Raw genomic sequence first — 17048 nt, forward strand, 5'->3', positions numbered from 1 at the left:
CAGAAGCGCCCGACCTGAGGCGCCCAAGGGGAGCGGTCTGCACAGGGGTCCTCCACACCTCCCGAAGGAACAAATATTTCTAAGTTCCTCCCCGCGTCCACCCCCGCCTTCCCGCTTGACCCAAAGCTCCCGTGGGCGGGGGTCTCCGGTGGGGTCCCCGACGTCGACTGTGCCTTGCGCGTCCCTGAGCCCTCAGCCCCTTCCAAGTTCCTCCCAGTACTCCCCCTACCCATCAACCCGGAGGGGCAGGGGCGTGTTCTGGTTAGACACGCCCCTTCATGAATATTAATACGCGCGCATGCGCCTGCCCAGAGCGCTGAGTAAAGGTGGCCAGCCCGGGCTGCGGCTCCCAGACGGGCTCTCCGAGTCCCTCTCCGAGAGCCGTGCGGGCACGCGTCATTGTGTTACCTGCGGCCGGCCCGGAGCTGGGCTTGGTGGTTTTTTTTTTTCCCCTCCCTCCCTCTTTCTGTGCAGCTGATCTGAAAGGGAATAAAAGGCTGCGCATAATCATAATAATAAAAGAAGGGGAGCGCGAGAGAAGGAAAGAAAGCCGGGAGGTGGAAGAGGAGGGGGAGCGCCTGAAAGAAGCGATCAGAATAATAAAAGGAGGCCGGGCTCTTTACCTTCTGGAACGGGCCGCTCTTGAAAGGGCTTTTGAAAAGTGGTGTTGTTTTCCAGTCGTGCATGCTCCAATCGGCGGAGTATATTAGAGCCGGGACGCGGCGGCTGCAGGGGCAGCGGCGACGGCAGCACCGGCGGCAGCACCGGCGGGAACACCAGCGCGAACAGCGGCAGCGGCGGCGGCGGCGGCGTCCCGAGTGCCCGCAGCGCGCTGCGCAGCGATGCGATCCCCACGGACGCGCGGCCGGCCCGGGCGCCCCCTGAGCCTCCTGCTCGCCCTGCTCTGCGCCCTGCGAGCCAAGGTAGGAGCCCGCTGGGCCTCCCTCCCGGCCCGCCCTCTCCTTTCCCTCGTGGCGCCCTGGACGCCTGCGGTTGAGTGCCGCTAGCGGGGTCAGGAGCCCTCGGTCGCTGAGCTCCCCGGCTCGGCCCCTGCGCTGGAGAGGCTGCACCTGGGCTGGGGAGACCCCGGCCTCCTAAATGTATCCTCTAAGCTGGGCAGGGGGCGCGTTCGCTCCGCTCTTGGTCTTCCGGGGCAATCGTCGGATTTCTCCCGCATTCGTGCATTCTCTGCCCGGGAATCACGTTGAGTCCTTGCACCCAGTTTTGCAAAATTATTTTCACTTGGCGTCGAGGGCTCCTCGGGGTGGGCGGGGAGGGAGTCGTCTGGAAGAAAACTTTCCCCGGTGCTGATCGCCCTCCCTCGCCGGCAGGTGTGCGGGGCCTCCGGCCAGTTCGAGTTGGAGATCCTGTCCATGCAGAACGTGAACGGGGAGCTGCAGAACGGGAACTGCTGCGGCGGCGCCCGGAACCCAGGGGACCGAAAATGCACCCGCGACGAGTGTGACACGTACTTCAAAGTGTGCCTCAAGGAGTACCAGTCCCGCGTCACGGCCGGGGGTCCCTGTAGCTTCGGCTCCGGGTCCACTCCTGTTATCGGGGGCAACACCTTCAACCTCAAGACTAGCCGCGGCAATGAACGCAACCGTATCATTCTGCCTTTCAGTTTCGCCTGGCCGGTGAGTGACCCACGCAGGGAGAGAGGCCGAGCCGAAATTCGCACCCGCGCCTGCGGAGCCCTGCTCTCTCTTGCGAGAGGAATAATAAGCGTCTTGGCTCGAAACGCGGCGCTAACTAGGAAAGTTCTTTAGGGTGGGGTTTTAGGGAGCGACCCTCAGCAGGCCCCATCCCCGCCGCTTTTTGCTAAGCGCACAAAAGTGGGAACCCCAGATGTTATGGAGTAAAGCTCCCCGGAAAACGGGTTTAACTTTCAACTTGAAGGCCCCAGAGTAACTCCCTGAGCCAGGAGATCATTATAGATGATCTTTGCTAAACCAACTAAACCTGATGCGCCGTGGAAGGCTGCTCGGCTCAGTTTTGGCCTTCGAACGCCGTTCAAATTGGCACCCTCCCCTTTCCCGAGAACGGCCGGGAGGGCGGGCGTGTCCTTCCTGGAGGGTGTGGATGGAACCCGTTTCCCGCTGCTCCCCAGGAGATTTTGGTGCGTGCGGGGGTGCGCTCCGGGCTAGGCGCAAGGGCGTGGGGGCGTCCGCGGGGGTGGGGGGGTGTCTCGCAGCCTTCTCAACTGCTGCCCTGGGAGCCTCCGCCCCCTGTCGGTCCCTTCCTGCCCTCGCCCCCGCGTGGTGTAGCCTTGTGGCCTCACTTCCAGCGGTTCCCGGGCTCTGGAACAGCTGTGTTTGCAAACTTCCCCGGGAAGGGCGGGGGTGCACCCTCGTCCGGAGGGCGCACAGCCCCCGCAAGGCTTCGGGGGCGTGCCAGCGCCTGGAAGGGGTGGCCCGCTAGAGGCAGTCCTTGGGGGTGCAAGTGAATGGACCCCCGCCCTAGAGTCACTTGAGGCCTGGGCCCCCGCTGGCAGACCCTGCAGCAAGGCCCTTGCAACATCCAGAAATGGGTGGAAGGAAGATGGGTGCGATTGCAGAAGGGGAGGAAAGGGGAAAATGTTGGTGCCCTCTGCCCCGCTCCTGTTGTCCAGGAGGCGTGACTCATTGCCAGCCTTGGGGCTTGGCCTAGCCTGTGCTAGGGGGTGGGTGGTGATGGGAGCTCAGTGCCGCGGGGAATACTCTCCACCACGTGCTCTGATAGGGTGCACTCTGCTGCCTCCTATCCGCGGGCTGGGACTGTGATTCCTAATTTGGGGAGGGCAGGAGAGAATGTCTTCCGTGGTGTGTGTGTGTGTGTGAAGCTTGTGGTGGCTCTCAAGGCCCACGTTTACAGGAACTGACGTTATAAAGTGCCCTCTGCTGTGGGGGGCGGCGGGAGGCGGGGGGATAAGACGGTTATCAGAAACTCGCCATTAAAAGCGTCTTAATAAAAACCTGTCGTATGTGGAGTTCTGAGAATGGAGGGCTGCTTCTGTTGTGGGATTTCATTTTTACAAAGCGTGTTTATCTTGTTTGTTAATCCCCTATTAGAACTTTGAGCTAAAGAGGTTCGCCAAAGTTTTAATTTGGCTATGCCCAAGTTGACTGAATGCTGATTGCCCTTGAATGTGTGTGTGGAATTTAGGGGGAATGGGCCTGCAGGTGGTTCCACCCTCCTGAGGATAAGTCCTGGAGCCCCTTGCTTTCTACAAGACCATAAAAGGAATCTTATTGGTGATGTGGAAAAGCAGCAAGCCTTACTGAGGTTCATTTTGAAGAGTAGGGTCAGAGAACTGCATGGGTAAAAACAGGTAGCCTTGTTCTCCAGGCTGGCTGGGGAAAGTGACCTAGAAGGTGTGTCTGTCCCCTTTTGACACTTGGCAGAATTCTGGATGGGGAAGGAGCGGAAGCAGCGTGTGAGGGCAAAGAGATGATTGATTTGCTGGTGCTCTTCTGTGGTTTTAGGCCCACGGGTCACCAACCATGAAATAGACTTTCTAGAATGGGGAAGACCGCAGGGGCTACACCGAGAGTGTGGTTCTTTTGAAGTTGGGCCAAATGCATGTATCACTCATAAACAAGTCTCCACCCTGCCGCCCCAAAAAGGCCTGCTGTGAAATATAAGCTTTATTTCCCGAGAGAAACCAGAGTTTAGGTGTATTGTTTTAATTTTCTTAAGTGTGATTGGATAAACACTAGTCGGTAACTTTCAAGAATGATTCCAGGGTATTAACTGAAGTGAAAGTATCTAGGTAGCCAAATAAGTACGAAAGTAAATAAGCACAATTAAATTCAGTTTGGTAATTAAATATTAATAAGTGTGTCTATTTAAAAGTGATTTCTTTGAATAGCTAATAAGTGAACTTGGTACAGAATTCGAGATATACAGGATATATAGCTTGAAAAAAATCAAACCTTGAACTTCTGGCCACCTGAACTCCCAACCCCCTAGCAGCCACAATTTCTGTTAGTTGACAGTGGAAGAGCTGTGGTTCAGAGGGCACTGTAGAAGGTCAGTTTACAAGGTCATGTAATTCATGTCTTATTTGAAATTATTCCCCAGTTAAACAACTGTTCATGTCTGGAGAGGAAGAGGAGGAAATGGTTTGGTCAGATATGAAGTATAATCCACATCCCAGTGTCCATGTGGGCAGCTCTGTAGAGGTGGGACTGTATGCTGGATAGTATCAGATTGTGTCCCACTTGGTGTCTCCTGTCCCAGGCTTGTGGTACTTTTCATTGGTGGCTTCTAATTCCCATACCAATGCTGCTCTGAGGGGATTGACTTAAAGCAGCTAGCCTGATTTATGATCTTTGCATCTGGGGACCCATGGTAATATACATAGTGAGGTAATTGGGCTCAATGGTAAATAATTTGTGAATAACCATTTATAAATCACTGAAATCGTTACATTGCCCCTTCCAAACTTAGTGCTCAATCCCAGTAGTGCTTGCTTATTAAAAATACCTTAGTATAATTACCACTACCCAGACCCAAAAGCTTTTTAGGAACTCAGAATTCTGGTTAACTATAGTGATGTATTGCTGGCCCTAGATCAAAATGAATCTAGAAAAACTTTTGGGGAAGCAATTGAGGGTTCTGGTCTCTCAGCCTCGTATTTAAATGTCATTGACACTGATAAAAGGCTTGCTTGAGATCAACTTACTTTTTTAGGAAAATCCAATGAAGTGTGATTGTTGCATACCAGAGGGGTGCCAGCTTTGGCTTCCTTCACTCTTAAGGCCTGGATGAGCAACTGCCAGGGTTTTGGGTAAATTGGATGCCACAAGGTTAATCACAATATAATTGACAAGTCCTTGCCTTTGCCTTCTGTTTCCTGGTCCCTAAGCCTTTACAGATGTGGACGCGTGGAGGGCAGAGGGATGGTGTCCTCATTCCGGCTGGCTCATTTCTGCAGCTAGTATGTGGAACCCATGTGGTCAGAATGCATGCAAACGAACACATGTGTGTACGTGCTCAGAGCAAGGGACTTTCTGTGTGTGGAGAAAAACACCCTTTGCCCTAAGATACCTGCCTCAGAGGAAAGCAATGAAATGACACGTCTGCATTGCAAAACCAGCCTTGGGGGAAAAGTAGAGCTGTGTTCACTTTGCACCAAGTGTCTGCAGCATGGCTGCTTCCAAATGGAATCCTTATTCGGATACTTGGCTTCTAATATTTTTTCTCTACCAAGTATAATCTTCTGTGTTTCTTCCTCCTTGTTGTCTTGTTTCTCAGCAAATTATTCAAACCTCCAGTATTTGCATGAGTTTGCAACCCACCAACTCCCCACACATAATTCTACCAGGGACTTCAAACATTTTTAGAGAACAGTGAAGCTTTTGGCATCAAGGCCGTTCAGGGAATTGGATGAGTGAGAAAAAGCAGCAACCACTCAGGTGTGTAGCCTCCCAGAACACCAGTGACCCGAATACTGCCTAAAATCTTTACAACTAAGAGTGGTAAGGGATCCTTTTAATACAAGGCAAGTGGAAGGTATAGCGTGGAGGAAAACTGTTATGTATGATAAAACAAAGCCAAGGCAACAAGGAGCCTTTATGGTCTTGGTCTGAAGAGAGGAATGCAAACAGAGACCTTGGCTGGATTCGTAGCAGCCACTGGCCCATTGTAGAAGGGCCAGAACTTGGTTCCATGGTCAGACTTTCAAGATTAGTTACAATGTCAGAATGCATAATCTCTGGATGTACATACAATTAGCACGGTAATCCGTAAAGGCAAATATTTCTAAGAATTCCTCCTTGGTGGGCTTTTGGAGGTATGTTCCTACCCTTGCAACAACTCCTAGGTTAGGTTCTGACCCGAGGAAAGAGACACTTGGCTCCAGCTTTTAAATACGTTTAACAAATTAGAACAAAACTTAAACTGTTTTTCAACTTTAGGAAGATATATTAGGATGCGTGGAAAGTGATTCTTGTGTTTTCTAGAATGGTAGGGGTGGGGTAGGGTTCTGGGTTCAGAATGTCCCGCCCGGGAGCTGAGTGGTCCTGTTGTGACTTTTCTGGTTTCTGATCACTGTATGGACTGCCTTACCCTATAGCCCTTATTTTTATAGTGCCAGTGACATTTGTCACTGGCGCAGTGCATGTGCAGGGAAGAAATTCCACAACATAGCTCCCAGTGGTTAGGAGTGGTACGTAAATAGTCAAACATTCAGAGCCCTCTACTAGCTCAGCCCAGTTTTTATGCACTTTTGGTAAATAAGTAGAAAGGCTTCTTGTTCAGGCTTGCTCGGTGTGAACCAACAGTTGTGCTTGGCTGGCTTCTTGGTATTCTATCTATTAACCTTGCCACCCTTTTGTAACTGGTGCATTTAATTATCAGTGGGATGCTTTTCAAACAGGTAAGGGTAATGATGAGAAAGGGGGTGGGGGCTCATTGAGTCTCAAATCTGGATATTAGCTCTGTGGCCCTCTTGGTGTTTGAGGTGAGCTTTCATGAGAAAGTCACCCTTTGTAACCAGATCAGACTTGATTGAAATGTCAAGCCCTGCAGACTAACTGGCTTTCTATAACTAAAAGTCTTCTTAGCTTGGATGCTGTGGGGTAATCATCCTTTCTCCATGTCTCACCTGGCCAAAGCTCCACGATACGTGAATTGGTTGTGCGAGCGTGTGCCCACACATGGAATCTCTGACACCTTTATTTAATGTTTGTGACTGGAATATTTTATACTCTGGCCACCCAGACGCAGGCAGGACAATAGTGTGGCCGAACTGACTGAAATGAGGATTACAGAGAATAATGTGGCCTCTCCAAAAATAATGCTAATACAGGGCCAGCAACAGGAAGCGACAGTTGAGTCAGCAGAGTACAGGGCCCCAGACAAACCCGGGGCTGAGTGCCTCTGTACAATAGCCCCGTGGGCACATGGGGCATTCCCAGGGTGTGAGTTCCTCGGGTCCGCCTGTCGCAGCAGCCTGGGGTTTTGGATGCTGCACGCGTGCCGTTTGGATGGTGGTTTGTTTGTGTCCGTCAGCTTGGCAGGAGTGGAGGCAGCCACTTCTCAGGGCTTGGTTTGGCTGCCACTGTTGCCAGGAAAAGGAAGCTCCCAGCTGCCAACACAATTACCTTTGTTTCTTACATCCCCCTTCTTAATGTGGCAATTAAGTGCTTACCACTCTGCCTGGTGCCAAGGTAACCACCATGGAGTGGGATGGGCGCAGCCCATAGCCCTCCCACGGCCTCAGTGCTGAAAGCAGGAAGGAGGTGCTGGGGGGTCCCTGTGGCCCTGGGATGCCTTGGGCTTGGATGCCAGGACCCTCCAAGGTAAAATTCCATGGCGGTCCTCCCCAAAGTTCATTCTGTAAGCTGACCATTCCTCCTTCCTGCTGCATCAGAATGAGAACTGCCACTATGTCGCAGCCAGATTTCCTTGGGCCTAGAGCTGGGAAGAGGCAGAAATGATTCACTCTGCAAACTTAGACTGAAGGTCTATTAGCTACACACCCCTCCTGCTTTGTGCCCAGGTCATTTTTCTGGGCAAACTTAAGGGGAAAAAAGTTGAAAGGCGGGTGACAGTTTTATAAGAGCCTTATAGTCTGAAACCAAGAAAATTCAGGTATTTTGCTGTTTATTTTTTGTGTGAGTTTTGGATTTGAACTCATTAAACTCACCCCTCTCCTTGCCTGGTACCCCTGTCCAAGACCTTTGGAGGGCTTGGGGACTTTGCTGGGGTCAGATTTGCAGTGGCTAATTGGGTGTTACGTGATCATAGCAGATCGCTAATTTTTCAACTTGTTACCACACTTTGGCATAAGGTGTGCCTGGTATGAATCTTGGAGTCTAGATGTGTATTCTGGGATGCACAGAGGTCAAGCGTGGGCCTGGGAAAAATTAAAGTTTCCTAGCAACTAATAATCATTGTCAAATTATCTTGATTGTCAATCTATAGTGGGGATGGAGTGGGTGGTAAGAGTGCCTCCTAATAGAGGCCTTGAAAGGGAATCCTTTTCTCTGAAGGTTGGGCAGGAGAAATCCTCATGACCCAGGAGGTGAGTCCTAGAACCATAAACCCTTCTCTGAAACAAGGGAAGAAAAGGTCCACGACTCTTTTTTTGGCAGAGCTTTTTTTGCCAACCCTGCATTCAAGCAGCTATCATCCCATATCTACCTTCAAGAAGGCAGTTTATAGAAAATCATGACACATAGCATCTAGAGCTCTGTGCCACTCTCTTCCTCCGGAGGGGCAGTGTTGGTCAGCAGCTTCTGAGGCCTTTCCTATCCTGGCGAGGATAAGGCCGATAGACAGCTTGGTCTTCCAAGTGCAAGACCAAGGATGCCTTCTTTTTTGAGCATGAAGCAGAGTTAATGCAGCCACACCTGCTCAGCCCTGGGATGCCATCCCTCTCAGTGGTTCTTGGAGGTATTATGTGTTTAGCACTTATACAAGTCTGTCAAAACTCTGGGTATCAACACATCTAATCAGGATTAATTACAGCAATATGTGGAAGTGAAGAACGTGGGTCTCAACGTGACCAGCAAATGAAGGGCTTAATTATACAGAACCAGTCCCACATCTGGCCTCATTTGGACTTGGCTTGCCTCAAATCAGTAGAGAAATAATTTCTTGCTACTCTCAGGGAAGAGTCTTGTAATTTATAGGAATTCCTAGGAAACTCAGAGGCTGTAGATAAGGTGAAACTTTCACTAATAAAGTATCGACGACAACAACAATGGGTTTGGACCTGTGGCCACTCATAGGAGAGGGCTGGGTGTGTGCCCCAGCTTGCCCGGCTTTGCTTGCCTTTCTGAGCATTTTCCCACAGTTATCAGTGAACGAAATGGAATCCTTCTCCGCTTTGAGTATGAAACATATTTCGGCTGAATTCCAAGGCAGGGTCTATCACAAGATATTTTTATATTCGGAGATGGCCTGCTGTGTCACTGTGAGCAGTAAGCTTGTCTTGAGTTATGAATGAAACTCTTTCCCCACCACCCCTGTTTTTGCCTTCACTTTATAGGTGCTTTTCCTTGGCATTTCCAGTGGCATGGCATTATTTGATCAGTATGTGCTACTATTTCCTATATATTAGTATCTGACACTGAGTGACAGCTCAGGGGTACATAAAAGAGAGGGCTCACGTGCCTTTTCTCCTAACTACCTGTGGATATATTTCTCTAGTGCCAAGATAGCTGAAAGTTTATTTAAACCCTAATGTTTTGTGGGACTGACCTCATTCTAAATTACAAATGAAGATTTGAGTAAAAGTGGGAATTTGCTAATGGCTTGGGTTTTGGGGGGAGGGGGAATTCTGAGGTAATTCTGGAAGATAAAAGGTACCTTCAGTATAATAGCTGGCACCCTGCCAGTGTCCAGGGAATTCTTTTAGTGAACTCTGATTATTCTTGGAATGTTAGATCTTATTGACAGATAAGTTCATCAATAAATAGAACGCTCAGATGTGTGGTTATTTCTCCCTTTTGTACTTTCTTCCTTTCCCAGAGTCTGCCCCCCACGCACCCCAAGTTAGGTTGCCGCCTTTGTCTTGGGAATCTCTTTGCACCTACCCTCTCCTGCTTCATAGAGCCAGCCACCTGATACTTGTGGGAGCCTAGATGGTCTCACACAGACAGGGCTTTGAAAGGGGTTCTGAAAAGGAAAAGGGGGCCTCTCTTGGGACTGCCCCACCAGGGCCCAAAGTGTAACCTTAGCAGTACCCGGCCCTCCTCTGGATGGGGCCCCTCCCCCAGTACTACAAATACCTGGTTACATTAGCTTAGAATAAATTCTTTGTGTGTTTTTCTTATGCACTAGAATTAGATTCTGGAAAGTTTTGGAAAACTGTATGCTAAGTGTTAACCTATAGGGAGATGGTGTTTCCTGATGACTTCGAACTGCCTGCATGATGACCACAGTGGGCCGCCCCCTCGCCCCTCCCCAGCCAGGAGAAAGGAGACAACCCGGGGTGGGTCTGGAGCGGGGAGGGGAGTTTGACAGCAAACAATTTCATATTGGCTTTATGGTTTGGTTTGGCGGAGTGTGCAGGGAGGCCAAGAAAGTATGACATTGACAGCTGACCCCTATTTCCGAACACTAAGTGCCGTTTATCTGTTTGCAGAGGTCCTACACTTTACTCGTGGAGGCGTGGGATTCCAGCAACGACACTGTCCGTAAGTATCACAGCAAAGGACTTATCTCTAAGCGTGTGTTTCTGGAATTGCAGTGCTTGGCATAACGGTACCTGTCAGAGCTGGAAATGTCTCCTGGGTGCCTCAAGGAACTTCTACCACCCCCTGCCATCTGTCCCCCGCCTCCTCGGGTGAATCTTTCAATAGAGTCTTCCATGACTTCTCCTAGACTTTTCTCTTAGAACATTAGGTAGCCAGGACAGATTCCCAGTTAACTCAGTCCCTGAATATGGTACCTAGATTATCTTTGGGATAGAGATCTTAATGGTTTTACAACTTTAAAACCTTGTAGACTGCTAAAGGATCAAAGTAATGACTTTTTAAAACCATTTAAACTTTAAGTGAGCGTTTAATCTCTCATCAGAAAGATAAAGCAGGCAAAGGTGGCACTGGGCTCTAAAGACTGACCTTGAATTTCACTTGGTGGGCAGGTGAGCTTCCAGCCGGTCAGGGTTTCCCACACTGCCCAGGACAAACCTTTCATTGAAGCAGAATTCCAGAGCCTCCAGTCATTACACTTGCCTTGTCCCCTTCTGAAAGATGACTCTGCTTTTAGCACAGGCTGCTTTTCAGAGTAGCTAGAGGTGGGTTTTGGTGGGGAAGAAATGGAGGGTGTCTATGAAAATGACAGCAGTCTGGCTTATAAGCAGTCTTTGCTCTTTATTGTAACTTTAAAAATATATTTTCCCTCACTCAAAACTGCGAGTTCCCTTTTTGTCAGCAGGCTCTGGGTGGTTGTCATTGGAAAACTTGATTCACTCTGAAATCTTAGTCTACACAGGAGAAGGGTTGATCCAACTCGTCTTTGCCCTTCATTCTCCTCTGAATATCTTATCCCTTTCGTTTCTCTAGGTTACTGACCCTTTCTTTGTGTTTTTGCTGCTAATGATGTTCACCCTCCTTTTCTCGCTTTGGCATCTGAAGTCCAGATCTGGACTTCTTCCCTGTGGGGCACCCATGTCCCACGGAGCTGTAGTGGGCAGGGCTTGTGTAACCAGCCTTGGTTGCGTGTGATGCCAGTCAGGGTCATAGACACCTGTTTGTTCTCTCCTCCATCTCCTGCCACAGACGTTGGGATTGTGTGAACAGTTAGGATTGTGTGAACGTTATGTCATTGTGACCTGCTTACAATGGTAACTAAGCATTGGGAAGATGGGGGTGGAGAGAGGGAGAAATAGGTTCTTCAGATATATTCTGGTGCACACTGTTGTTCTCTTGCCCTTCCATTTTAGATATTAGAACAGTTTGGTAGAATGAATATCCTTGAGGCTGATCCTGGCTCACTGTAAGATCTGGGTTAGGACACCTGTGAGGGCATGCAAGGGACTACCTGGGCCTTCCATCACCCCGCAGATCAGGTAGCTGCTCCCCTAGGAAGCCACTGCCCATATAGAGCTACCCACAGTTGTCTGCATGTTTGGGTAGCCCCATTCAGAGTTCTGGGCATCTCACCTCTTGCTGGAGGTGTGACCAAACCCCTGGAAGGGCCCACGGAAGACAGGTAGATTAAAGGGCTTTCTGACCTCTGCTCCTGAAAAGAGAGGTTGCCATAAAGTCATAGAATGCCCATTAGAGGTCGTCGATGCCCAGTGAGGAGGGATGGGAGTTTGCTGGGAGTGCCTTATGTACTTGCTTTTTTCAGCCTCTCTTAATGCTTCCAAGTTATTGAATTCAGCACATTCAAATCCAAATTTGACATCTTCCTTTTTCCAAAAGCAAATTTAGGGCCCTTTGTGGGTGATTGGCACCAGCATCTGAACACCCAGTACCGTAAACCAGAAATCGGGAAGGCATCCTGTGTACCTCTGCCTTAGCATCCATATCTAATCCACCTCCAAGTTCTAAAACTATTCAACACATTGCTAGAATCCTGCTGCCTTCGCCATCTCCCCTGCCATTGCCCTGGTCCAAGTCACCATCTGCTCATGCCCGAACTCTTAAGAGTAACGGCTGAATTAGTCCACCCATTTCTACTCTGGTCTGCCACCAGTGCTTTCTCTTGCCATCCTGGTCTTTTCAGAGCATAACCCTTAATTGTTACCTTTACAAAAAGCTTCCTGTTGCTCTTGGGACAAACCTTTGTGGCCCACAAGGCCTTGTACAGCCCAGCTTGGTCTCCCTGCCAGCTCTATCTTACATGCCACATTGTCATCCATCATATTTGTATTCTAGTAATACCCCCACTAGTCACTTTGTGTCCTCAAATGCATCACATTCTCTCCTGTCTCGGAGCCTTCGCACATGCTGTTCACTCTGCCTGGAATGTTTTGCTTTTTTTACTCTCTTCACCCTCTGTCTCTCCCAAAGGACTATATATTCCATGAGGGCAGCTGCTGAGGAGATATAGCAACTTAAGTGGAGTTGCTGCTCTTAGGAATCCAAACATGTTGCAGACATCTTGGCTTCAGATTAGAGGCAGAGACCTGAGTTTTGGAACAGAGAATCTCACATCAGCTGTGCCATGAACCCTCAAGCAGAGCCTGACCCAAATGAAGCCCAGGTGCTAGTCATGTCCTAGAAAGTATTGTCTAAGGCTGACCCTCCTGTCATCAGTCCTCCAAGGTCATTTCTATTACATTTCAGAACTACAGTATATAAGGATACAAATTTATCTTTTCTGTCCCAGAGTAGATGGCTTCAGTTTATTGTACTGCTAAATAGATAGATCAACACAAACTGGCATTCTAAGACCAGATTTTTCTTATAGCTTAGCCGTGGCTAAAGCTCCTGTCTAGGTTTGTAGGTTGCTGAGGTCCTGGGGTTATGCTCAGACTTGCCTCTCATTACCTTCTCGGCTTGCAAGGCTGTCATGGTTCCTGTGTGCTTCACCTTCATGCAGTTGGAGGATTGAAAGAAGGCCTGGTAACATCTTTTCCCAGTAATGAAACTGACCTACCAAGTGAGCTACCCCAGATACATTTATAATGCCCCAAGCTGATAGGAAGTGTGATTCAGGTGGCGGCAGCTTAGAAGAAACAGGCAGCAAACTTGCTGTCTGTAACCCAGATGCCAGAAAGCATATCATAGATACACTGGACTCCCCGCCTCTTGGCTGTTAGGAAAAATCTGTCAGGCAGGAGTGAAGTTAGTTATACAGATCTGTTCGCCCCATTGAGGATTCCGAAATGATCACTTTATAGCATTTCTTCCCTGGAATTAGTAGAAAGTATACTAAGCTATTGAAAACGCCAATGTCAGCCTGTACCTTTTGGCTTAGACTCTTGTCTGAATTGTTTGTTGTTGATACCTGCCCGAGAGAAGCTGGAAGCCTTTGAGCCATGGCAAGTGTGTTTAAATAATTCCTTTATTAAGATCTCATAATCACATGGTAATAGCGCAGTATACTTTTTAATTGAACCAGCAGAGCAAACACAGTTAATGGAGGGACATTTTTGTCATTCTTGGGCCTGTGTTTATTTGTAAAACTTAAGTTAGTAAAGTGTTTTCTGCAAGTAGTTCTGTGCGTGCCGGGGTGTAAGTCTGCAGGTATGTGGGCTTGTTCAAGGCTTGTCTTGCCCACATGACAGTTAAAGAAACCCAGAGGGTGAATGCTGGGGTGATGTTGGAAGTGAAGTGTGGATGAAGCCACTCAGGCGCAGGCGTTCCTTCTCTCCTGGTCACCTGTAGGATTTGCGTAGCCTTGTAAATGAGCGCAGGCCCTGGGCCTAGAAAAACAGGGGCGTGGGTGGGTAGGAATCACAAAGACATTGCAAGTAGGTCTTAACGCGGTCTCTCCAAGGTGGCCTTGAATTTGACAAGGTGGTGGAAGGTTGGTGCTGGCAGGTTTAAGAAAACAAACAAAAGACCAGGCTAGGGTGCTGACTTAGTGCCTTGCTTCCTTTTCACAAACCTCCCCTGAACTCCTGGCACCTGGTGTTTGGAGTTATTTTAGTACCTGTCTCTTCTTAGGCTAGATTATAAGTGGCCCCAGGGCAGGGACCACTTCTGTTCCTCCTGAGAGCTGCTTGAGCCCTGGGCGTGTTTATTTTCCTCAGTAGGCACTCTTTGAGGAGCATGACTTGGCGTGCCTCTCCCCACCCCCCCAAAGAAAACACAAAAACCTCGATCTACCTGCCTCTGAACTGGGGTGAATTCTTTTCCCATCTGCCTTCTGGGCAAAGGCAAAAGGTGAAATGCATCAAGCTTGTAGATTGCTATTTAAATGCCAGCTTAAAAGTTGGTAAAGTTTATGATTTTTTAAATAAACATAACTCATTGGCTTCCAGTGCAGAGTTTGGAATTAGAGTCTTTCTAAAGCAAGACACAAAACTCTAAAACCAGAAAAGTAAGATTGCTAACCTTGACCTGGAATAAGGAAATTTCCTGATGAGCAACATTCCATAGGGGGTTTCTTTCTATAATATGTAAAGAGTTTTTGCAAATCAGTATCACCAGCAATGCAGTAGAAAACTTGTTAAAAGAAATAGGTGACAGTTCATAGGAACAGAAACAAATGGTTTTGTAAACATGTGAAAGGAGGCTCACCCGTCACTTAATTAAATGCTAATTACAACAAGAGAGACTTTACCTATGAGGCAAAGATCAGAAAGTTTGATAAGAGTGTTAGGAAACAGTTTCCTGTGCTGGTGGGAGGATAGATTGACAGGTCTTTATTCACGGTAGTTTAGGGTTGTCTGGCAGAAGTGAATTGGCTGTGTACGTCCTGTTTGAGTCAGCACTTCCATTTCTGGATTTTCTTATTAGAACCACACATGGGCAAATGGGTTCAAGAATGTTCATTGTGGCTTTGCTTAATAGCCAAAGGCTAACACAACCTAAATGCATATATGTTGGAGCTAGGTAAATTATTTCGTTGTATTTCTAGACAGTGAAATACTATGCATCCATTAAAAGGGTAAATAAATAAATGGTGACAGTGGTTGCCTCTGGAGATTTTTCATTTTCTGCCCCTTTGTACTGTTTGAATTTTGTACCGTGTGCATTTATTAAAAATAGCGACAATGATCAGGAAAGAAGGCTGTCTGAGGTGAATGTTAATGCAGTTAATTTTTTTTTTTCTTTGCCTCTAGAACCTGACAACATCATTGAAAAGGCTTCTCACTCGGGCATGATAAATCCCAGCCGGCAGTGGCAGACGCTAAAGCAGAACACAGGGGTTGCCCATTTTGAGTACCAGATCCGTGTGACGTGCGATGACTATTACTATGGGTTTGGCTGCAATAAGTTCTGCCGACCCAGAGATGACTTCTTTGGACACTACGCCTGTGACCAGAATGGCAACAAAACTTGCATGGAAGGCTGGATGGGCCCCGAATGTAACAATGGTGTGTGGGTGGGTTAACCAGCTCCGGGTGTCTGCTGCTTTTGGGGGTCAAGTTCTCACCTCACCTGCATTTAGGTGGTTATCTCAGGTGGGGGGAGATTTTGGCTTTTTAATGTGCCTGAAGCACACAGATGTTGAGCATAGGAGATGCTATTGGTGCCCCATGCCCCGGCTGCTCTGAGAGTTGGCTGCTAACAGCTCACAGCTGCTTCTCCTCTGGAGCATTGTCCTTGGCCAAACAGGAGCCACTCCATGTCCGTTCCCTCCATCTCACAATCTGCGAATCACTGACATAGGGGTACAAAGGCCAGCCCCCTTTGCCTTAACTCTGTGCTACAGTTCATACTCAGCAGCTTCCCCTGGGATCACAATGAAGCCAGACCAGCTGAGACCACATTCTTGCTCAGCTCCTACCTCTCCTGCCCTCAGCCCCTTTCTCTTATACCCAAATCCCTTTTCAGGCTGTGCTTCTAAATAACCTGACCCTAAAACGGATGCCAAGTGAGAATGGGTTAGCCCAGTCAGTGTCAGAACAGATGATGCTGTAAGAAATGACAGCTCCTGAGCTCAGAGTTGATTTATGGCAGGTTTTCACTGGGTTTCTTTTGACGCTGTAGCATTGAGGAGGTGGGCAAGTGGTGAGCCTGAGCTTTCCTGCTTGTGTAGCGTTGAACCCACCCACAGCAGCACAGGTGTGCCTTGGAGATACTGTATTTCAGTTCCAAGCCACCACAGTAAAGCAAGTATTGCAATAATTCCAGTCATAATCTTTGCTGGAGGAGGATCTTGCCTTCAATTTACATATAAAAAAAAATCTGTGAAGCACAAAAAGAGACGTGCAATGAAATGAGATCTGCCTGTATAAGTTTTAGATGTGCTACATCTACTGTCCCAGCTCCTTTTAGAATTTAGTGAATTATCACATTCACAGATATTCACAGAATTATCTGTGGTCTTTACCTTTACAAAGCTCGTAAGTCAGGAAATTGATGGGTAATTTTAGTTAACTGTAATAGATCCTCACGAACATTCTCTTTCAAGATAAAGTTGAATTAAAAACGAATTTTCGAACTGTGATTGAGAAGCAGGGCAGAGAGAAGAATTTGCAGGTCTCCTGGGTTTTACTGCTTAGGTAACTGGAAATGAGAGTTTTAAAAGGATGATGTTTCTGAGATTCAAATGAAAGTCAGAATTGATAAACATATTTTAAATAGTTGGTATTCTAAAAATAAGTAACAAATAAGTTAATTAAAAATTATTCGGTCTATTCAAATTTTTTTTAAAGGAAGCAGAATCGCTTTGCGAGGATACTTTGCAAAAGTACCACCAGATCTGGTCTCTGAGTTAGCCAAATGATGGCAGCCTGGTCGGCTTCGTTAGTCCCATGGGATTTTTGAGCCATCAGGCATTTGGCAGGAGTGGGCGGGGAGGGGGGGTTGAGGAGGCTGGAGCTCATCTGAATGTTCCCTGATAGAACAGAGTGGGTGAGGTGAGGAAGGATTACATCTAATTTTCTTTTGGCAAGGGTGGGAATCGACAAGGGAGCAGGGTAGCTATTGTTTGGAGAGACTGGATGAAGATCCCCTACCCCCATCAACTTGCCTGCATTTTTGTCC

The 17048-nt window shown here is 48.1% G+C and overlaps 1 protein-coding gene across 3 annotated transcripts in view; it reads left to right on the plus strand.

Moving 5' to 3' along the window:
* Positions 1-356: 356 nt before the first annotated feature.
* The window catches only part of JAG1 (jagged canonical Notch ligand 1), a 35573-nt gene continuing 18881 nt past the window's right edge, over positions 357-17048 (plus strand). The window contains exons 1-4 of one of the 3 annotated variants that reach the window (XM_039874481.1): positions 357-923; positions 1332-1637; positions 10079-10130; positions 15179-15433. In XM_039874481.1, coding sequence (XP_039730415.1) covers positions 843-923; positions 1332-1637; positions 10079-10130; positions 15179-15433 — 694 coding nt within the window. In that variant the 5' untranslated portion in view covers positions 357-842. The remainder of the gene's footprint in view (positions 924-1331; positions 1638-10078; positions 10131-15178; positions 15434-17048) is intronic. The other 2 variants (XM_039874482.1, XM_039874480.1) reach the window with 2 other exon arrangements.

Source organism: Pteropus medius, unplaced genomic scaffold, assembly GCF_902729225.1.
Source record: "Pteropus medius unplaced genomic scaffold, Ma_sr-lr_union100, whole genome shotgun sequence".
NCBI lineage: Eukaryota > Metazoa > Chordata > Mammalia > Chiroptera > Pteropodidae > Pteropus > Pteropus medius.